This window comes from Meleagris gallopavo, chromosome 14, assembly GCF_905368555.1.
Source record: "Meleagris gallopavo chromosome 14, MGAL_WU_HG_1.1, whole genome shotgun sequence".
NCBI classification, from domain to species: domain Eukaryota; kingdom Metazoa; phylum Chordata; class Aves; order Galliformes; family Phasianidae; genus Meleagris; species Meleagris gallopavo.
In genome coordinates, this window is record NC_139417.1 from 13,749,701 (window position 1) to 13,773,086 (window position 23,386).

Sequence of the window (23,386 nt, forward strand, 5' to 3'; positions counted from 1 at the left end):
AAAGGGGCCTCACCCCTTTGGCTGAGAATCACAGTTCTTAGGCATACTATAGATGCAGCTGTTTAGGGTATGCAGGAAAGACCCTGGTATGTCCTTAACACAGTTCCTGAGCCTTTTTACCTTTAAAAGTGTGCATGCTGCCACTGCTATTGATTCCACTTGAGCTCTGATTTGTGAAAAAAAAATAAAATAAATCTTTTCTTTTCCACTAAATAAGCACCTACCTGTACATATTCTCACACTTCTCCAGAGGTTTGGGGGAATTGCATGTAAATGGCTGCTGCTGAAACACAAGCACTATGTGCTGGTGCAGGAATTCAGAGCCAGCTTTCCGGGATTAGATGTCCCTAGCTAACCTCAGCTGTTAGGAATTACTTTGGAGCTTGGCCCTAGCAGGTGAGGGGGAACCACCAGGAAGAGAACAAAAGGGTTTCTCTCCCTTCTGCCCCTGCCTCCTCCCTTCCAGGCCTTGGGCAAATGTGGTTTTAATTCAGAAATACAAATGTCACCTCCAAAATCACTCTAGGGAGGAAGGAGAGCTAAAGAAAATTCATTTGGATTGTCATTTATCAAGCTTTTTTCCTGTGAAATTGAACTGGAGAGTCTTAACATCTGCAGCGATGAGAAATGGAAAGCTGGAGCTGCACAATGGCAAAGCAAAGAACCTATCTGCTATCCAAAACAGCCTCTAATTCTTGGTTTTCTTCAAGGACAACCCTTTCCTAATGTAAATAAACTTGTCATCCCGTGTAGCGTAGGGAAAACAGCTCTACCTTAAGTGCTGCTTTTGGAGCACTTTGAGCTACAAGTGGCACCGAAAGCCATTTGGGAGAGTAAAGCAGTAAAGAGCCAGGTTTTTTCCTATGTTATCCCCCACCTTGTGCTTTCAGAGCTCTCCAGGCTGGGAGCTATTTTTGTTTCCTGCAGGTTTGGACAGCCACAAAGCCGGGGCTGTGTACGTGCTGCAGCTCTGACAGCAGACGTGAATAATAGAAACGGGCTCTGAGCATAAGAAGCCACTCGGCGCGCTCGCTGTACTTTCCTAATGGATATGACATTGACATAATACACCCCGGGGCGTTTTGGATCAGACGGCGTTTTCCTGTTCCACGTGCTGGTTTTATGAACAGCCATCAGGTTGTGGAACACATGTCGCAGTGTGGGTGGCGGGCGGCTCTCCATCCCGTGTGCAGGGCGTGGAGTTGTGGCATCGCTCCACCTGAAATCCTTCTGGCATTAGGGGCAGAGGGGTTCTGATTCCATGGCAGAGCTCGTGGTAGATGCTGCTGAGATGCTGCTATCGGCTGATGGGTATATGAGGCCATGCTAAATGACTGCATCTAGGAACACAGAGTGCAACTAAACAGACCCCAGCAGAGCTGACCTGCGAGTTGAATTTGCTCCTCATCGCTATAAAATTATTTCCCAAGCACACAGGCTGGACGGGAGCATCACAGTTCAGCAATAATCAGCCCAAATCCCTCATCTCCAGGCTGTGAGGCAGCATTCCCCCAGTCAGACATGGAGCTGCAGTGAATCACCAGCACGGAAAAACCTCTCCCCTTCCACACCCCCACTGTTCAGAAGGAAATATCCATTTCTGCATGGGCAGGAAGGACTAATCCCTTTGTGATTTCCTCCTCTAACCCCTTCTCTCTGACACCCCATTCCAGCTTTCATCCTCCTATCTGGGCTATTTAGTCTAGAGCAAGGGAGGCAGAGAGGAGTTGTGATAACAGTTCTCAGTTATGTAAAAGTCTTCTCCAAAGAGATAAGCAATAAATTGCTGTCCATAAGGAAAGCACAAAAAGTAATGGGCTTAAATGCAGCAAGAGAGACTTAAAAAAAAAAAAAAATCTAGGAAAATCTTCCTTGTTGCAAGGACCATTGGAGATCACTTGGGAGGCTGGGGGGCTCACCGCTGCTGGCAGGGTTAGGGAAACACATCAAACAAGTGTCTGTTTGCATAGGGTCAGACTAGATTACCTCCTTGGGTATCTTCAAGCCTTGTTTTTTTTCCATGCTGTGGTAATAACAGTTCCAGCCTTGTTCTTCGCTGGCCACAACAGAGCCAAGGAAACACCCATGGAGGGAGGAGCGAATGCCCTACCACGGCAGGCACTGGGCTTCCTTTCCCTCATTGGCTCCTGATCCTCTTTGTCTGTGTTTTTCAGCATAGGATGGCACTGATCCACATGGTTCAAGGAACTCCAAAGCCAGAAGATCTGCTGAAGACTCTAGACATCATGCAGCAAACACAGCTGCTGGGTTCTGCAGGACTCAGAAGATTCCTCTGCCCGCTCCTAGATCATTTCGTTGTCTCTTTGATAATCAGCAAAAGAAACTCAAGCATACTAAGAGGTGTGCAGTCATAAATGTGCACCTCTGAAGAAGTTACACTTCACCAGCCTCCCCGACGCATGGGGACATCACTGCAAGTGATACTGTTGAGCAGAGTTGCTTTGCTGAGTGCAAGACGACCAGACAACTTGGACTGAGATTGTATTTGCTGCTGGTGAAACTTGGTCTTACACAGCCCTTCCAAGAAGCAGCATCTTCCGGGATGTTCCACTCCAAAAGGCACATCTTGCCAAATCCTGCTAAAAACGGGGCTGATCATGTGTTTACTTGAGGATATCCTTAAGTGATTTGCTGGACTGGGGCCTTATCCAGCTACATTTCAGATTCTTAGAGATCAGTAGGGATTGATTAAACTCTCTGCATTACCAGGAGGTGGACATCTGTGTGTGTCAAAATAAAGATATTTTCCTGAAGATAATTTTTTCCTGTGTTTCTGACTATTCCAGTCAGAAAAGATGGTCAGAATCAGAAAACAGTCATTGTCTTCTGATCAGCAAAAAGATGCAAATGAGACTTAACAGGTGTAATTTATATCATTACTGCTGATGAAGTTAGTAACCTTTAGCAAGGAGACATGGATCAATAGTTATTTGAGAAGATGCAGCTGCAGATATCTAAATGGGCATGGACCAGAGAGCGAAGTGTAAACGGTAATAGCAGAATATTTAAACCAGATGAGAGCTATGAGGTAGGTTAGTGACCTTGAAAGAACCAGATAAGCAAAAAAAAAGTAAAGAAGGACAACAATGATTTATATACTTGCTCTGCACAAATATTACAATGGTTATTGAATGGTATAGTAAATTATGAACAAAGTAGAGTTTTATTAGATTAATGACAAGGGAATTTATATAATAAGGTTTGTTCTTTTGAAAGTAGGCAAGAGAAATGAGTTTTTTATTAACTCCTGTGTTTCCAGGCTTGAACATTTCTCTTTCTGCCATGGAGTAATCTGACTTACACTTGATCATTACACATCCATTTCCAGATCCTTGTAACACTGATAGAGCTCAATGCACAGAGAAGTGCAACACCAGGAGGGGACCCATGGAGATAGTAAGTGCTACAATCCAACAGCTCACCAGAGTCCTGTTTCTGCCGCTGTGGGATCCCGTTGGGCAATGGGGTTGCCCAAAGGCTCCCATTAACTCCCAAACCATTCTAGTGATTACTGTAGTGATGTCCAGACCCATCTTGGTCTTGGATCATACTTGTATCTAAAAAAGACAACAGAAGACAGCCACCTCCATAAACATTTACATCTAGCAAGGCAGGGCAAAGCTTGGTGGGAGACGTCACAGCATGATTGCACAAAATGATGGTTCAGTGTCCCCAGATCCCACCTCTCCCTATGATGCCAAGTCTTAAGAGAAGCTAAAGACATTTCTGTCTACAATAATAAACATTTTTTTTAATTGGTTGAAGGGATTTGATTAAGGAAAAATAAGAAGGAAAAGAAATAAAATCCACACTAGACAGTGTTTAATATATGCAGTTCTTTTGCAAAATGCATAATTAATCCCAGCTTGCTTATATGAGTGGAAAGGAGAAATCAGCCATCACAGTACTTGTAATTTCATATAGGAATATATTTATAATCATACCAAGTCCTAGCGGTGACTTTCACAGCTTCTTAGACTACCATCAATCTAGAAAAGAGCCAACCCTACAGGGAGGGTCCTGGGGCACAGTGTGCACCAGTTAATCAGGACACGATCAGCTACAGGGACCTTCTGTCTGCTGATCACTGGGGTCTGTGATTGCCTTTTACTGCAGAAGCAGCAACTGGCTATGCTCTCCTCCAGCCCTGAGTCTGCACTGTGAGAAACTGGTGGCCAAATTCTAGCTCTCACCAGGATCAGGCCTGAAGAGCTGGCACCAAGTGGTTTGCTGCTCATTATTCACTCTTTGCCTTGCATAGGTGACCCAAAAACCTGACCCACAGCCCAGCGAGCCCCCTTTGGGTTTCACTGCACTCCAGATCAAGCCGCAAGAGGACAATTAGAATGTATGAGCTCAAGTAAAAATGGATTATTGCACATGCATTCTTGTCATTTTAATATGCTTCTCTTTGCTCCCAGTAAGAGCCATTGCCCAGGTGTAATGCAGTCAAAGTAAGGTTTAGCTAAGAGAGGTTAATATTCATACACAAAGGAGCTGCTTACAGGGGAAAAACAGGATAGCTAAGAAATAAAAAATATTCAACAGCACCGCCACCCGCAGAGAATTATTTTCACAGGTAGGATAGTGCAGATACAGCTATTATGGAAACATGGATCTTCAGCTCCATTACGTTACTCTGTTTTTCCTTCCTAGTGAAGTGTGTTGAAAAAGTGGAATATGCTAATAAGCCATTCTAATTCATCTCCCCTGAAGTTTTGTGCGAGCAGACTAAGTCATTCTGCTTCAAGTCCTTAATTCCTATATAATTATTTTCAGTAGTATTGTCCTTGATTCTCTGCAGGTTTCTAACAAATTTAAGAAAACTTAGGGTCTCCTAGAATTACATGCTGTACTTTCCCACTGGTGACAGCTTGCGTTTAGCTGGTTGCTGCTTTCTGTTTCAAAAGTTGTTATTGAAACCTAGCAGTCCATGATAGGGATTTGGACAAGGAGTGTTCTCCATAGTTCTCTCATGTCCGATCTTCAACTATTCCAGGCTCTAGGATCGAAAAACTGGAGTGTTTCAACCCTCCTTTTCCTCTGAATTAAGCAAAGGATAAATGTCCCCAACAGCCACAGTCACTCCTGAAAACCACGTCCCACAACACATAACTGTCTGCAGGGAAGGTGGTCTCACGGGACTGGGGTTGGACAACTTGAATCCATCTGGGAATGGAAAAAGCTGGGACAGGGCCTACCACTTCCGCTCAGCAGCAACACCGCCTGCAAACGTGCCCTTTTGCCATGAGAAAAGGCAAACAGGAGGCATGAGAAAAAGGAGGACTACTCCATTCACCCCACGCTCCCTCAATTCCTCCTGTGTCTCCATGAGAAATGGGAAGCTTTGGCCCTGCATATGGAGAACCCCTCACACCTGCAAGGTCCACCGGCGGCCTCATTTCCTCTCTCCTCCACATCCTCCCACACAAATGGCTCTATCTATCTGTTAAACAGAAATAATGCAATGGGCTTTTCCAGTGGAATATTTCAAGATCATCTGTCTCTGTTTCCATAAGCTGGGGAGTGGTTTTTTTAAAGAATCTGCATTTTCTGAAGATTACAGGAAACTCTTATAAAAGGAAATTTGTTATTCTTTGGGAAATCTTTGCCCTTACAGTCTCTTCTTCTTTAAAAGCAAGCCTCATCCAGATGGATTCTTTGGAAGTTCAATATTTCTGATTTAAGTAATCATTAAAAGCCAATCAAGCATATTTCACAGTTGTTTAGAATAAAACATTTTAGCCTGATGGTGCAAGAAGTGTCATGATTGCAAAACACTGAAAAGTAGAGCTAAACATGAAATGGCAAAAAACACAGAATGCAATAATAATAATAATAATAATAATTGGAATCCATTGTGATGAAATACAATATCCAATACCTCCTTAACACAATATAGTAAAAATGTCAAACTAACACCTGCCTGTGAAATACTTGATTTTGATGAAATTGCTTCCTACAGAAATCCCCACAGAACTTTTTAACTCTACTTAGTCAGTGAAAAAAAAAAAAAAAAAATCAAAGAAGAAGATTCTCATTTCCTTTTCTAAATGAAAAAATGTTCATTTCATGAGAGAAAGGTCAGCTGTTTGACAGAGTGCTGGGGCACTTTAAAGAACTTGAAATCTGCACCTGGACTTCCTCACATCCTCAATATTCCCCTCCTTCAGCACAGCTGGGAATCTCTGTTTAAAACTACGTTTCTTGTTCTTTGTGCCTTCATTACGCTGCTGGTTGCATCACTTTTTCTTAAAATTTATTCCTCCTGTAATATTTGCTGGATTGCATACAATAAATACTGCCTAATGTCATAATCCCAGCTAGACAGCTATAGATATGTTAAATATATACTGTGACAAGTCTAATAAATAGCCATCCATTCACATTACAAATAAGCCCAATTTCAGTCCAATGAATATTGCGATAAATTTGTTCTAACTGGGGCATCTGTATAAATATCAGTAATAAGATAGATCAGAAAGGCTAAACATGCCAAGTAGATTTTATTTTTGTAAAGAGACTATAAGAACTACTTCATTCCCCTTTGTGGAAAAAAGAAACCCATCAAAACCAGCGAGGAATATAGGACCAGGAAAGGGAGAGGTTGCTGAGCAAACTGCAGTTTATTTAGATGAGAAAAATGAAGTATGCAAAGCAAGACGTGTTTAACTAAGTGTCTACAGATGTTGCTCAATTTTTGTATGCACTGAAAGAGAAATCACTTTGTTTACTTGTCTGGCTCTTGTTCCTAACATCATTACCAGTAGCTGAAAACATCTACTGAGCACAGGTATTTTATTTTTTTCACCTGCAGTGGCGATGGGTGGGGATTGCAACCAAGGGTTGTCTGCCAAAACTGCTGGAAAATATTCCAAGCATTTGGCTGACTGTTCAGCAGCCTTATCAATACCTGCTGCATCAGCTTTTCTTCACCTGCCATCCACTATTTGAGATCCTTTGACAGACACCACAAGCACCTCACAGCCCCAGCAGGAAAGGCAGGGCTGTCTGTACTTCTCACACCCAAAATACTATTCACTCGCTGTCAGTTGCAATGCCAATAAGTGCCACAGTTCTGTGTTTATTCCAGTCTGCTTAGTTTAATACCACTGTCCCTCTTTGGACACCCCTGAGCCCTGGGATCAGGAGATAACATTACTGATTACTGATTTCCTCTCAATGTCAGTTGACCCATAGAAGAAATACAAGAGCTCTACTGTTGCACAAGTCGCGTTCATAACCTTTTTCCACAGGGCCAAACTAATGGGTCATATAGTCCACACTGGCTTCTAACTGCTCAGATCTTTTAAAGACTGTAGAGTCAAATTAAATGAGGAAAAATAAAGAGTATTTCCCACATTCCTCTTCCCTCATCAGTAGTGCACACTGAAGGTACTAAAGGTCGTCTATAGGAACTGAAGCTACGGGCGGAGCACCAGTGATGTGAAAACAGCAATTTTCCAGAAGCATATAGACCATGGCAGTAGAATAAACCATACGTGCTTACACAGAGAGCTTGGTTACCTTGTCTTCTGTTCCTCGGGGCAGTACTGTCCGGTGAGTTTGAAGTCTTCATCAGTTGTGTCGTTTGACAAAATCTTCCTGGAAGTTGACATATCTACAAGAGAAGATGCCAAAGCTGTTTGCAGTATTTGCTCCTTTCTTCCCTCTGCAGTCATCAACACAACATTCCTACATGAAGGACTGCAATTTTTGCGTTCGTTTGAGAGCATCTCCATTTTTCTGAATGTCTGGGCATGGTGTGGTGCACTCAGAACGGATGGAGCATTGTAGGTTTCTCAACAAAGCATGGAACTAGTAGATTTTAAGCACAGGGTCAAGTGGGGAAGGAAGAGCCTTTTTCTACTGATTGCTTTAGAGTAGCATCTTGTTAAACGTGGGGTATAGACACAGGGAAGCATGAGCTTCAATTAATAGGTCAGATCCTGTGTGCATCTAATTATAAACCCATCTGGCCCTAGCCTAAACATATTAATCTTAGTCCCAAAATACAAATCTGCCCGCAGAGACGCAAAGCAACAACAGCCCATGCAGTGACTTGCCAGCCTCAGACTGTCCACGTTGTTCTCTCTGTTATAAGAGTTTATTTTTTGGACTTTTAGACTCCAGAGACTGCCTGCTGCAGAGCAGGAAAGCAGCACGGAGGATATGCTGATTTGTGACAAATGACTGCAAGGACAAGGGGAACCTTTCCAGAGATTTCACTGTCTGTCTGTCTCCACATGACGTGCTGCAAAGGTTAATTTGTTTTGAAATCCTCATTTTTTATTTGCGTTACTGATCAACTTAGCAATTATAAATGTTAATATATTCTTCAGTGGCCTTAACTTCCGATATTGAGACTGTTGCACTAAATAAGGATTCCACAGCTTGCCTTGATTTATTAAGACTGGAGTTATTCTGAAAACTCATTGAGTTATAGTGCTGAAAGAAGCATGTTTTCAAGGTACATCCTTAATTATCTTTAAAACAAGACAGACCCATTTATAACACTGTGGTTTAAATCAATTTAGTTAATCAGAACCAAGAAAACCCAATTCAGGTAACTTGGTCTGTATTGCATTTATGCCTTCTAACAGATATTCATAAGAAAGTGTTATTCTGCAGGACTGAAAATGAATAGAAATGTTTAATTACCCCCCCAAAAAAACAAAAAAAGCAGCTCTTTTGCAGTGATTAATTGCTTTTGTTCACTGAGTGAACACACTGTAACCGTGTGTACATCACCACATACATCAGCATTTATTTCATCCTGATTTTTACATCTGACTGGTGAAAAAAAAAGTATGTGACAGTTTTAGTCATTTAATTTCCTTCTTAAAGTATTCTGCGTCATGCTGCTCCTAAACAAAAACATGCAGAAGAATCTAATCATTTAATTGTGTCCTGAATATTTTAGAAAATATTACCAAAACATTCGTTGCATGTCAAGGTAGCTCTGATGTATGTAACATTAGAAATATGACTGGTAATTAATGACCCAAGCTAATTTTTTCCTTGCTTCCATGTTTTCTGAGGCCAGAATTTGTTGATCTCAGACTCCCACACACACCTCTTACTCATAGGATAGGAGAGGGTAAACTGATTTTCCTCTTGTTTCAACTCCCAGCTGTTTTCACAACTTGGAAGATTCCAACTGACGGAAAGTGGATAAAAGAAAAAGATGCTCCTTTTGCACCTGCAAAAGAGGCTACAGCTGTCAAGAGCTGCTTATTACTCATGGAGCTCCTATTCCAGGTGTCTAGCTAGTCATTTCTCCAGATTAGTCATTTGACATTCTTTACCAATTCAGCATGTGTACTCTCAACTGTTGTTTTCGTGCAAGATATGTTAATGTGAAAATAGGATATTTTTTTTTTTTAGGTATTTGTACTGAATTTAGGCTATCATCATTCCAGAACGCATGCCTTCAAGTTTAATTTTAGGAAATTTATTAATTTAGAAATCAGAAGATGAAATTTTGCACGTTGTGAAAATCCACAGAGCTCATCACCGAGCAACTGACAGATGGATAGAAACCTGAATGGATTCACATCTGCTTTGGAGGGAGACCCAGCAGAAATACTCTGTGTTGCAACTGTGACTCTGTACAAGCCTCAGGCTACCTGGAAATGACAGCTTAAATGTGCAGGGTGGACAAAAGTAATCAGTAAATATCTCAGTCCTGTATTTGGAGGGATGCAAGATAAGATACAAGACCAGTGAAATCATTTTAAAGCTGGGACAGTAGCTACAAGAGTTATGTCTGCTGAAGTCATCACAATTGCGAGGCTTGCATGGGAGGATCATAGCAGAATTTAGCAAAGGAGGCTTGGCACAAGTGTAATTATTAATGTTTTAGAAAGCACAGGAAATTCCAGCAATCATTGAATCAACCTTTCTGAAAGATGTGCATTAGTCAAATACAAACCATTAAGTAAATGCATGGAAAAAGTAATGTCCTGGAAGAAATAAACTAGCGACATATACCACATCAGACTAAACAAGCTAGCTGTTCTTTCTTGGCCTTGTACTACCTTTTAAAATTGCTGAAAAGTAATCACAAAGAAAAGCTTAAAAAATACAGAGGAAAACACGGTTTGTTTTCCCTACCTCTCACATCTTCTACTATGCATCAAATAAATGCACAGCAGCCTAGAGCCTGATGTACCATCTTGTTTTAATCCCTTCCTGTTGACAGTGAAAAATGTTATACAAGTGTTCTACAAAAGATATACAATATCTGTCCATCAGGAATTCACCTCCCTGTGCAAAGATTCCTCATTGTACCATGGTAAGGAAGTCAGGCAGGGATGCCTGGAGAGCTGTCACGCAGTGGGGCAGATACTTTGTTTGGGAACAAACTGGCATGCACTGAAACAGCTAATGCTAAACGACAATGCATATGTGCATCTCACCCCAATCAGAACCAACATTCAGGTTGGCTCTCCTGACAGCTGCACTGTTAAGAAATCAGCTGAGAAGTAAAACTAACCAAGATACCTATGCCATTTGGATATTTGCCCTCCTGCATGGGGAGGGAATATGAATAGGAGAAAAACTAGCTGACAGCAGGAAAATTGAGAAGCAGTAAATCATGCAGAACTTGCCCAGAAATAACCAGATTCCTTGATTTGTCCCTGGATTGGATCCATTCTGACCAGATAGGCTCCTCCTCAGCACAATAGAGAGCTTTGCAAGTTGATGTAATGAAGTGATGGGTCACGCTGCTGCTATCGCATCTGGGATTTATGAGGAGACTTCATCAGCTGGAATCAGGGAATGGAGGGGGCAGAGACATTTTGGTTCTGCTAGGCAGACAAGTCTGCAAGACAGATTTAAATGGGTGGGATGAAATCAGTCTTATTAAGGTGTTCTGTGTAGATGTAGCTGCACTTACCCCAGAGATACCACCGTTCATCAGAAAAGGATCTGACCAGTTAGGCATTCATCCACGAAGCAGGAACATCTGTTAGCAAAAGCAGGCACACCTCCTACAGGTAATGCAGCATATTTCCTCTCTTTCCTTAAAAAGAAAATGTTCAGTGCAGACACAAAAGCTGCCCTCCCTGTTGATCACCTCTTGTCTCTCCCTTTGGCATGTTATGTACAATATTCATGCAGTAACAGATGCACACAGTGAGTAAAACACTCAGAGATGTTTGTCAAAGATTTCCTAAGGCTTTTCGTGTCCTTGCTTTCCTGTGAGGTGCGCAAACATAAGTCATCTCTGTTGGCTTTTAGACTGTAGATTAATTCAGAGCACAGCCTCAGAACCGGGGGGAGGAAGGGGGAAAGGGTAATCAGTTAGCTGGGGTGTTGAGGTGGAGCATTTTTCCTAAGAAGGACAACTAAAGGGTAGGAAAGGCATTTCTGAATTAGCACATTTTCATCCAGGTAATACAGTTCCCTGTGGAGCTGTACCCCTAATGCAGGCTCATGGGCATTTCTTTTATTGGACATGATCTGAGAAGCTATTGGAGATGGAGAAATGATAATCAAAGCAGAAGAGTGATTTAGCACTTCTCAAAAGCACAACAGGATACTAAATAAAAGAGTCAGGTATCTGGGCCCTGAAACACACTGCACTTTCCTGATCCACAGAGATGAAAGGAGGAAACCTCGCAGTAACATCACTCCTGCTCACCCCTACCTATTGGAGATGCTACTAGGCAAGGTTTGCACCAAGAGGAGCCGTGACTCACCGAGTGTCAGGATTAGGGACATGGAAACTCTGCAGCACTCCTCAGGCAACCAGCAGAACAAAGGGCTTTTCTGGCCCAGCCAAGCACAACTTTTGCTGTGCAGTGAAGTGGAAAATGGGCCATATCTGCAGCATCTTGGAGCTCTGATCTAAAGCTAGTCAACTAGTAATAGATTTCTGTAAAGAAAAGGACTCTGCCTTCAATTTTCACTTCATGAGTCCTCAGACCAAATTTATGCCCACATTACATCACGTAACGTCAGGCCAAGTAGGTTTATAGGTTTTTGAGTTGGGTGAAGGATTAAATTTCACCCACGTGTCTTCAAGACCCCAAAAAATTTAAGGATGTAATAAATTTTCCTTGATCAATGGGAATATTCGCATGAATGAAGTTAGATGGGTACAATCAGGATCTGACTCCAGATAAATAAAATGACATAAGTGGAATTATTTATCACAACTGTTCTGTTTTCCTGGAAAGGAAAAAGGAAGGGGGGAAGGGTGAAAATGAAGGGCAGGTTGAATCATAGTTATTGGATTGATAACACACAGAAAACAGGCTAATCCTTGTAATCCTCGGGCACCATCAGAAAAGGACTAAATCAAAGATGTTTTTATTCATCTTGTATAGTTATTAATACAATCCACTGCAATGGTTATTCAATATTTATGCCGTTTGTGTGAATTACTGCATATTTCATTCTTCTTTGAAAACTGAGAGAGTTGAAATAGAGTAGCATTTCTTTTTATCTGACAGAGCTTTAATCTTTTGCTCATCGTGGCTTTACTTGAACCCTGGTTTAAAGAAAATATATAAAAATACATGCATGAGTTTTTTGCAAGATAAGGAATTCCCAAATTAGAACTCTGTAGTCATCATTCTTAGTCATGATACATCTGCCACTCCATATAAATAATAGCCATATGAAGATCTGTTTTTTCTCAAAATAGGAGTCAGTGAAAATTCACCACATTGAGCAACATTCAGTAGGGTTCATATTGTAGCCAAAGAAGGCACATTTGACCCTGTAGGAAGTAAGATAATTACTTGTAGTAGTCAGGAAAGACCTCCTATTCTACTTATGGGAATAAACATAACTTATGTCTCCTCTCAGCAAAACACAAGGATCCAGCCTGGCACTCTTGAGCAAAATATCCCTGAGAAAAATAACCAGACTTCTCTACATCCTTAGAATATACCTGGTCCCACACTACACCCCTTCATCATTTGACTCACACTGAGGTTGGTGACACAAAATCTTGGTTCTGTTTGTCAAAGAGGATTCAGCTGAAAGTTAGACTGGAAGAGAACATCTGCAAACACAGATCTTGAAAGATAATCACCCACCTTATTCTAGATGCCCATCATCTGCAGGGCATGGGTGTAAGGTTTGCATCTACCATAGCTGGAAAACATTGCTCCTTTGATATTAGCTCTTCAATGGACTTTGTTGTATGTTTGAGGCTGGCTCCGGGCTGAGGGAGACAAGAGGGACCATGAGAAGTCATCAGGAAGATCCAGCATAACCCACAATGGAGGTTGCAGAACCAGCCAGCAGGTCACATTTCTCTTATTTCCTATGGGAGGATTCAAATGAAGATCTAAAACTGGAAACAGAAACAGGAGACAGCGCTGCTGTGCTACCTCAAACTATCCTCTGAGGCAAGAAACTGAAAAACCCCATCAAGGAAACATCTCCATAAAACAAAAATAAAGTATAAACAGAAAAATAAAACCAGACGCCCATGTGTACCCAAAGGAACTATTAAAAGCAAAATGTTTGTCAGTATAGGACGCTCCACCGCACACATCTGGTGCTCTCAGCAATACAGAACATTTCTTTAATTGCTACACCTGAGACCAAGAGCAAGAAATAGATCTAGGGGCCGATCTCAATGCATTTTGAGACAGGTGGAGATGAGTAGTGGCATGAGGATTCCATTGTCAATAACCAAGCAGTTATATATTACTGAGTCAAACAGATACTTTCAGGATACAGCTGTGTGTCTATAACTCGATGTCTGTTTTTCAGTTCCTCCTGGTGAAAGACTACAGGGATAACACCAATAAGCCTCTTATTTGGCATATATTGCTCAATACTTTTTACACAATCCAAGTTATCAGTACAGCAATGTCAAGTGGAAAAGGCGACTGCGGAGACTCCAGGCTGCTGCTTCCCCTCATGGGGTTGTTGCATCTCACTGTACTTTTCTGTTCCCGATTTACCTACTCAGACTGTAAGCGCTGGCTACACCTATACCTTGCACAATGGATCCCCACTCTCTCCTGGGCCCTTAAAATGTGCCGCAGTTTAGCGCTATCCATTCAAATTCATGACTTCTGTGAATGGGGCTTCAGTGCAACGAACACACGGTGAAGATCTTGCGCCCATTGAGACAAAAGGATCCAAACGCAGACAAAAAGCAACAGAGGAGATAACTACCACTCATCTCACGCATTGTCTGATATTTCTAAAGAGGAAAATGAGCTCCTGCTTCTCTTGTTCAGCATGGTTAAGTGAGCGGTGAGTCTATACAAAGGGAACTTCAGACATCTCTTGACCTGTTATTGTCTCGGATTATTCTCATCCTTTTCAAAGTTGGAAGTTTATGTGTTGTATTTTGAGGCACGTTTGAGGTCTGGAAAAGATATACCATGTTCCCAAGCCCCATAGTTCAGGTTTATACCCAGATACACGCTCAAAGCCATGCGTGTCCTTGTAGCTTATGCATTCTAAGTGCATGATCAAGAGGTATCCTCACTCACTACCTTCGAGCAAACTTGAGGCAGCTCAAATAGCCTTTCCCACCTGCTTTGCCCTACTCTGACACAATTTATTAAAAAGAAAACCGCTTGATCTAAAAAGATTGGACATCTAATTTTTTTTTTCTTAAGCGATGGAAAATTTTCCAAGATACGATGGCCCATCGCTGCGATTAATCACAGCGCAGCCAGAGCAGAAGACTGAGAGGTGCGTTCAGCAATCAAAGCCATCAGTCCTGCCTGTTGGGATCAGATTGCAATTTCTGGCAAGTGGGGGAATCAGTTTTCTGATTTCATCTTCTGCAGAGAACAAGTAGAATAGGAGATCAACAGCTCCTTTGGTGAGCACCAGTGGCTCATTCCATCTGCATCTGTGGGATGTCTATCCCTGTGGAATGATGCTCCACGGACCTTAGCACGTTTGTACTGGCAACGTAAAAGAAATGGTACTTTAAAATTGTCAAATCAGGGCGAGCATGAGGCTTGCTGAGCATTCCCTTTGATGTTCAGGGGAACTGAATGCATTTTGAATGTCTGATGGGATTTGCAAGGAATATTGCGCTTTTCATTTTGTTTTGAACAAAGCTTGAATTTTCCACCCTGAAAATAACATCAAGTATCTTGGTATGTGCTCTTGTGCTGATTCAGAAGGAAAAAAAGAACCATGCAAACAAACACACAAAAAAAACCCACCAACCAAATCAATACCAGAGCCAGAAAAAAGTACAAAATAACAACAACAAAAAGATCTCCCTCCCCAAAACAGCAACGAAAAAAAAAAAAACCAAATCACCATCAACAATAAAAAAAAAACAAACAAACAAAAAAGAACCGAAAAAAAACCCCAACAACCTGAAACCCCATCTGGGCTGGTCCCCATTATTTTCTTGTAATATAGTCATTACAAAGTGTTATATTTTCAAGTTATGTTTTACATACTAGTTATGTGTTTGTATACTAAATATGGAGCGTAGACATGCTTTATCATTACAGACAAAATTAATAAAGGCCGTGTATACGCTGGTGTTACCAAACAATATCAGAATGAAACATTTCACTTTTCCCCACCATCTAGATTCAGAGCACTTTTAGACTATATTTCCTTTCCCCTCTAATGTAACTTCTCCTATCCAGAGTTTTGCAACAAGTTCAATGACACAGTAATTGTTTCTTTCCTGTTTAGAAATACCCCAAAATAGGATGAAGTTCAATTTGTGGTTGCAAATACCTCTCTATAATTATTGTTGTGTAACTGTCTATCCTAAAGAATGATGTTAAAATTATTTTGGGCATTTATTTTAGTTTTATTTAAAATAAATTTCTTGAAGCTGAAGAACCTTTGCTTTTGTCTTTCTTCTCATTAATGTTTCCCTTGTAATGATGCCACAATGATTCACTATTTGATGTTCTCCAGTTTCAAACTTATTTATTGTAATTGCCCAATTTCTTCTGAGAATGACAGATAAGGAAATATTTCAAGAGGTTTGTAAATAACTGCCAAGGACCACAAGACTGCAGTTATTCTTGATTTATATCTGGTCTGTTTTGCTGTGCTAGCTGAAATAATGTGTTTATATAATTTTTCAGTGCAGTTTGTGTTATTCATCACTCAGCAAACAGTATGAACTATGCATCTTGTTTTAGAACTTCAAGGTATTTTTCAGGTTATCATTACTATGATGTATTGTATTCTTCTAGAAAACCACCATAGGGTACTAAAGTGACTTTAAACCAAAAGAACAGTCCTTAATACAACTTCAGGAAGTCTTACCATGAGAAGAAAGGGGTCTCAAGTCCTGCAAGTTGCATGGTTACTTGGCTTCCCAGTGCAAAAGGAGTCAGAATTCAATCTTTTCTAGAATTCAGCTTTGTAAGAGTTTCTGCCTTATAGAATACATAAATATGCATATTTTGTTTTATTTTTATAATATGTATTTACTTTAAATGCATATATACCTTACTGCAACCCTTACAAATGCTTAAGGAGAAAATACCTATCCTGAAAGCATAACCTTGCAATATTTTTCTATTCTGCCTAAGAAGGAAATTGGCTAGCTAATAAGTGCAGCTTCCAGCTCCATGCTGCTAACATGATTGATGTTGCAGGAGGTGGTGCTTATGATAATAAGGAAGTTAATGAAAAAGCCAGGATGGTTCATGTTTTGTAAGAAACAGAATAAAACCCAGCATTTCCTGAAAAGGAAAGAAAGGTTGCAGTCCAAAAAAACCCCCAAAAATCTAAAAAAAGGAGAATGAAAGTACTGTAGCTAGAAATATCAATGAATAGTGCTGTATGTCAAAGCAATGATGCTTTGTTTACGTGGTTTATATTAATATTGTTAGTTACTTCCTGAACCAAGACTGAGGATCTGTTGAAGAAAGGATATTTAAAAATAGAGTGAAGGGACAAAAAAGAGGAATGTTCAGGAGTCCAGAATAAATATTGTTGAATTTGGATGGTGCTCTGCAGATCTCTAGCTTGCTCATAGACTAAATCTGGAAACCATTCAAAAGGAATTATAGGCCAAAACCAACCATCAACTAAAAACACAACACCAACATAAAACACTACTAAAATTTTTGTCATAGGAGCTTGGTAAACCTAGAAGAAATATCATAGAAATGATAAAACTGGGAAATGAAAATTCTGCTCAGCCTGCCTTTATTTCTGTATCTACAGAGCTTTGCAGCGATCAACACACAAAACAAGACACAGGCAGGTAAGGCCTTTCTCTTCCACTACCTTTGTGCACAGCTTTGCAGAGGTGAAAAGAAGTGGTGTGCATCTTTTCTGACAGAACCCAATGGGAAATAATGTCTCTAGGGTGGTGTCATTCACTCCTCTTTCTCCTGTAGGCAGAGATACATCACACCTCTTGACAGGACAAGAGGTAATGGCCTTAAGTTGTGCTAGGAGAAATTCAGATTGGATATTAGGAAGCATTTCATCTCCAAAAGAGGAGTGAGTTATTGGAAGGGGCTGCCCAGGGAAGTGATGGAGTCACCATTCCTGGAGGTCTTCAAGAAAAGGGTGGATGTCGCACTGAGTTACATGGTCTAGAGCAGTATCAGGCACGGGTTGATGGTTGGACTAGATGATCTTATTGGTCTTTCCAGCCCTCATGGTTCTATGATTCTATACACATTCTTTAGCTGGAGCTATGGCTAAAATCCACCTTAACATCATAACAACATCATAACAACACATGTGACTGTGTGCTATATATGAACCTCCCTTTGACTAAGTCTGATTGTCAGACAGTTGACATTCTTCTTTGTGAGAGAATCTCTGATTTGGCAGAAGTTCTGTGAAAGATAAAGAACCACATCCAGAAATAATTCTAACATGGAAAAAAAGAAAAAGAGGATGGGTGAGCAAGTTGAAAGACGTGGATTAGGTGATACTAAAGTGCTCTAGTGTAAGTAGGGAGGAGAATAAAGGGAGGGGTTTGTCAACACAGGCCTTGAATTGTCCTAAGATAATCCTAGGGGCTGACCTCAGTGCATTCTGAGACATGTGAACAGCAGCAGCAGATGCAGGTTTGGACAGCAGAGCATCGGGACCTGGCTTTGTTCAGTAATACTTTTCATCACCCTCCTTGAGAAGAGTGTAGATGAGACTCAAATAACATCAAGAGTTTCTGCTGCACTGTCCAGTGTTTTGGTCCACAAGCATCTTGCAAATAGTTCTGGCTTCAATTCCAAGGTGAAGCTGAAGTGAAGATACCAGCACACGGTTCCCAAAGGAGGACCTTTGTACTGTTGTGTTCTTCCACAGCCTTCAGGGACCTCTAAAGGACGCAGAGTCCCTGAGAAAAAGGAACAAAGCTCATAGCCTTTTGCACTTAAAAAAAAATCTGTTAAATGAAAGGAAGCGGGGCAGGTGGCTCACTTCCTGAGGGCTGATTGCAGGGTGAGCCCAGGCACTGATTCACAGCCAGCTTGGAGCCATTGTCCCTGTCCACCCGCGCACAGGAAGGAGCCTGGTCCCAGCCAGCCACCGCCCCACACACCACAATGCCCTGGGCACCCTAACCCTCCATGGGCCTTGAAAATATAGTCACAGAGCAAGACAGCTTCCCCCAGTTTCCTTTGCTGAAGGTTGACCACCAGCATGCTGCTTGAGGAAAGCACATGTTAAATGGGATCCAGTATTCCCAGGAAACAGAGCAACGATAGCATGTGCACATAATGCATGTTGGAAAATTCATTGATATTTCCCCCTTCCTTGGTTCTGGTCAAAAGGACAAGCGTCAGACGCCGTGACAAAGCACTTCCTATCTCTGCTGCTCTGTTTAAGGATGTGCTCATCTAGCTGCCACACCACAGACACTCTGTGGACATCTCTCACTAAAAATAGAGGCAGGAAAACACTGATTTACAAGTAAGCCCCTCCTCCCAATTTAAAATATATTTTACAGCCTCATGGGTGCTCCTTTAGGAGAGTCTTATCCTTCCATCAGCATTATTCTGCATGGTAGGGGCTAATGAATGAAAGAGGACAACGTGGGCTGCTCAGCCTGCATCTCCTCCCAGCCTGGCTTGCTTGTCTGCTCCATGCTACCCAATGCAACCAGGCTGCTGCCCTACACGAGGCCAAGGAACACTCTGCACTGCCATAAATCCAGGCGTTCCCAGCAAGATCAAGGAGGAGGAGGGCTGTGGGAGGCCTTGGAGGAGGCAAGGGAAGCTGTAACAAATGTGTGCAAATTAAGTGGATGCATGTTTACATTGATATATCCACACATGTGGGCAAGGGCAGCCGCACGCCCGCTCAGCCCTGCTTGGGTCCCACCAGATGTGAGCTGCTTACAGCTGGGAAGTGCCTTTTGTTTTAATTTTTCCTTTCATTATGGAGTCTCAGTTAAGCTGCCTCAGCACATCAAACCCGGCTGCAGAGCTCCCAGTCTGGACTGCCTTGTATCCAGATGGAGATGATAAAGCAAACGTTTGCACCTGCTCGTGTGGATGGAATTCCAGAAGTTTTGCTGACCATACCAAAGCAAAGCCCCACTCCAACACAGAATGAATGAAAAATAAGAAGGAAAAAACTCTGTGATCACTTTAAACTTGGAGTTTATGAGTTGACACTGAGAATACAAAAAGGGGCATTCATTTTCACTGTTGATATTTTTCATAATATTTCTGAGAAAAATGTCTAAACTGATAACAGTGCAATCTACTTTGTTAGCAGTGACTCTGCATCTACTATCATCTGTAGACAAAAAAGGGGAGGGAAAGGTTCAGATTTAATATTCTTCAAAATTGAATACATCACTATGCAACTATTTGCTAAAACAGAGCCAATTTTTAATCAGCTTTTTCCCTCTCTTCTGGAGGATTAATAATCCCTCATGCAAGAGTTATAGTCTTGTTAGCAACATCTTATTAGAAAAAAAGTGTTATTTTTTTGTCAGTTTGTTGCTTAAATAGTGACTAGTCACAATGTAGAAGAACAAAAATGGGAAAGGACATTCAGGAAAAGAAGAATGCCCTTACCTGCAGATCACCTCCTGTACACCCACCTGATAAGAGGTCAAATAAAACATGGCTTCATTACTCCTTGGGAGAAGATTTTCATGTCGGCTTGCCAGCTTCATTATGAATGACCATTCTCCCCCGTGCTTTTCAATGGACTATCACATAGTTACTGCCCAGTAAAACAAAGTTGACCCAAAAGGACAGAGCTGATGGTTCAAGGGGGCTGTGGCAGCTGAGGGAGGGGTGCTATGGAATCAGCTCACCTGCTGTATCCACCCAGGGACAGTAACTGCAGAGCTCACAGTATGCAATCAAGTGCATTCTTCCCTTGGGTGATTAAAGAAATACCCAATTTGATGCAACCGAGCTACAAAAGCTCTCTGTATCCTTCTTTTGCCAGGTGCAGAAGAATGCTTTGCTTTAAGCAATCTACAAAAAGTGCCCTATGCCAAAGACATATCACTTACATGGAATCCAGGTAGCTTCATGCAATCACTGATTATGCATAATTATGCCAAAAGTAAGGGGGGAAAAAAATCTAAATGAAGTCAGCTTAGCAGTGGTCAAGGTTCACCGTACTTCTCCCAAGGGAAACCTGTGGAGGTTCACCAGGAACCCCTCTTTTCTACTAATGCAATGAATCTAAAATTAACAATGAAAAATACTTCTTCATGCTGGTTTTGTAACTACACCCAGTTCAAAATCTGAAAACGAGATACAATTGATATAAAGCCTCTTTCAGTTATACAAGACAAGATATAAATGACAACAGGTGAAAAATTTAAGCAAGTCGTGAGAATTTTCCCTATTTCTTTCAGGTTTCTGTCCCCCACAGTCTCTAGCAATGGTATAAATCACATCTCTGTTTCTTCAAGGTGTGATTAAATGTACAACATTGTTTTCTCCTGTTGGACACCACTTAACAGCAGTTGTGCCCTAACGTATTCAAAATCAATTACCTTTCACGCATCATGCTGTCTCAACTTTTAGCAGTTGTTTGTGGTGCTAATTTAAGTTCTCCTGGATAATTAGAGGATCTGCATCTCCATCATTATAAAAGATTACTTTTGGTAGGGTTTGTGCAGGGGTACCAGCAATGCTACAGTCACAGGAATCTTAATAAGAGCCAGCTTGTTTCTCGCACTAACACTCCAAATCTTTAATGGCTTCAGCCCACAGTATTCACAGAAGACAATTAAACGCCTTTACCAACATTTGCTATCAGCAAGAAACTAAAGCTCAGAAGTAACGTGGTTAGATGCTCACAGACTAAGCACCCTGTGTACCTGCATCTCTAAAGCACATACACACTGGGGAGAAGCCACAAGTGCGCTACTGATGGTGGAGGAAGAAAGAGTTTAGATCCATTCTGGAAAAGGCCTGAGTTTTTGGCACCAATATACCCATGTCTTAAATGACTGCAATAGTCCCAGGACAGTCTAGCTTAATTAGGGAGGATTCACAGACAGGAGTCCTGACTAAGCTATAGTACGTGATGATGGGAAGAATAAAAATTAAAAGACCATTGGAGTTTTGCCTGCAGCAGGGGAAGGAAGTTTCCCAAGGAGAGTTATTGTTTCAGAACTGTTTGATGAAATAATAAACAAAGTAAGGCACTGCTAATAATTTCTGTGGACCCATGGTGCCTTGCAATGCAGAGGAGTAGGTATACTCCCTGCATAGGAGGGGCTTCCTCATAGTTTCAGTCTGAAGAAACACAATCATATATCAATGACAAAAGGCTAGAAGGCAATTTCTTAAGTTAGTGCCTTCTGTTGAGCAGAAATGGACCCATCAACTTTCACTGTGTGTGAGAGATTAAAATGGTTTTAATGCTCAGGCTTCTGTCCCAAATCAAATTGAACTGCCCTGAACAAATATTGCAAAGGACAAAGGTCAAGGCTTTATTTTTATAATACAAGGATGTAATGCAATAACCGGCTGTTTGACACACGTAACTAAAAGTCAGGGACAAAGATGCAGACAGGATGTCAGCACTGCACAGGGAATTAACCATGCAACTCCCTCCCATTAATTACAGATACACACATCTGAATCACCATACATCATCATGAAAATGTACCAAGCGATAACTATGATTCATACTTTACTTTAACAGTGCAGAAGGTGAAAGAAGATGGTGCTGTTCCATCAGCATTAAGTAACCACGGCTGTATGTTCTTCCTATGTCTGAGAGAAGTCATGGAATACCATGGTAGTTGTCCCTTTCATTATGCTTTTCAAAATGTTACTTTTATACAGGGAATAAATATTCCCATACCAGTTGTCAGACATCAATAAAATATTTTTCTACAAATCCCTAACAAAAATTAAATTTTGTTACAACTTGCAAGATTACCAAAAGCCCATTGTGTATCCTCACATCTGCCAGAGGCAAAAGGGATTTATAAGACCAGAAACACTTTGAAAACTTTAATTTCCAAATCCTTTGTGTAAAGTAACTTACTTCCTTAACATGGGGCATATGCTGCAACTCACAGCGAGTAGATCTACAATTTGGAGCTCACTATATGTTTTGGGTAAAGGAACACATCTTAGTTATGTGGCATACATTCTCTTAGCAATGTTCTTGTCCAAAAAGAAGTAACACAAAGAAAATTTCCCTACGTATTAGCAACGTATGTAAGGGATAAATGATCCTCCTTATCATTAGAATCAGTTGAGTTCAAATATTCTTGCACATTTGTCATTGATGTGAATAGAGGATGAGTGCATTAAACAATCTGAACTTGATCCCTGAAAATCCTAGTGATCAGATTCAGACAGCAAGGAACTGTTTCTCAAGAGCTGGTATCTCGTGTAACAAAGCTCCTCGGATGTTCAGAGATTGCATGATATTGGTTCTTATAGTAAAACTGAGCAAAAGATAATGAAAATGCTCAAAACATAGAAAAGGAATGCACAACACAATTATAAAAAAAAAGGATTGAAATGTCCCTGACAATATAGAAATGTAATTAATTTGGCTGGGCCTAAATGCTGCTTTTCTCTTTCTTTCCGTAATGGGATTACAGCATCTAATACAAATGTTAACTTTCTGGTTTATGCAAGACTGCCACAAAGACAAAACCCATTGAATGGTAACAGAACGTCTAAAGCTTTGCTGCATTATACCACAGATCTGCTGACATTTGGCTGTGTCCTCATGACATCTGTAATTAATGCAAAACTGGAGCCCTTAGAAGGGCTTTAAAATAATGTTTATCTGCAATAGTTTAGGCGAGGTCACGTATTTTCAGATACGTGTTTTCTATACACTTTCTATTCTTGCTTTGGAAACTATGGCCCTTCATGTAGTCTGTAAGTGATGGAAAAGACCCATCAAAGCTCTTCTGGTAACCAGGTGTATCCCATTTTCCCGGGAGCAGTGTTTCTCTGGCAGCAAAGGATGA

At 41.1% G+C, this 23,386-nt stretch overlaps 1 protein-coding gene across 24 annotated transcripts in view; it reads right to left on the reverse strand.

Moving 5' to 3' along the window:
• Positions 1-23,386, reverse strand: part of LOC104913192 (uncharacterized) — an 81,393-nt gene that overhangs the window by 21,586 nt on the left and 36,421 nt on the right. For 16 of the 24 annotated variants that reach the window (XR_014886344.1, XR_014886343.1, XR_014886341.1 and 13 more), the window contains 5 exons: positions 13,077-13,336; positions 10,925-11,050; positions 10,635-10,849; positions 9,098-9,223; positions 7,549-7,642 (listed from right to left, as the gene is read on the reverse strand). Coding sequence is in view for 1 of the 24 variants with exons in the window: in XM_085235722.1 (XP_085091848.1) it covers positions 7,549-7,642; positions 10,925-10,972 (142 nt within the window). In the remaining 23 variants the exon portion in view is untranslated. The remainder of the gene's footprint in view (positions 1-7,548; positions 7,643-9,097; positions 9,224-10,634; positions 10,850-10,924; positions 11,051-13,076; positions 13,337-23,386) is intronic. The other 8 variants (XR_014886325.1, XR_014886326.1, XR_014886328.1 and 5 more) reach the window with 6 other exon arrangements.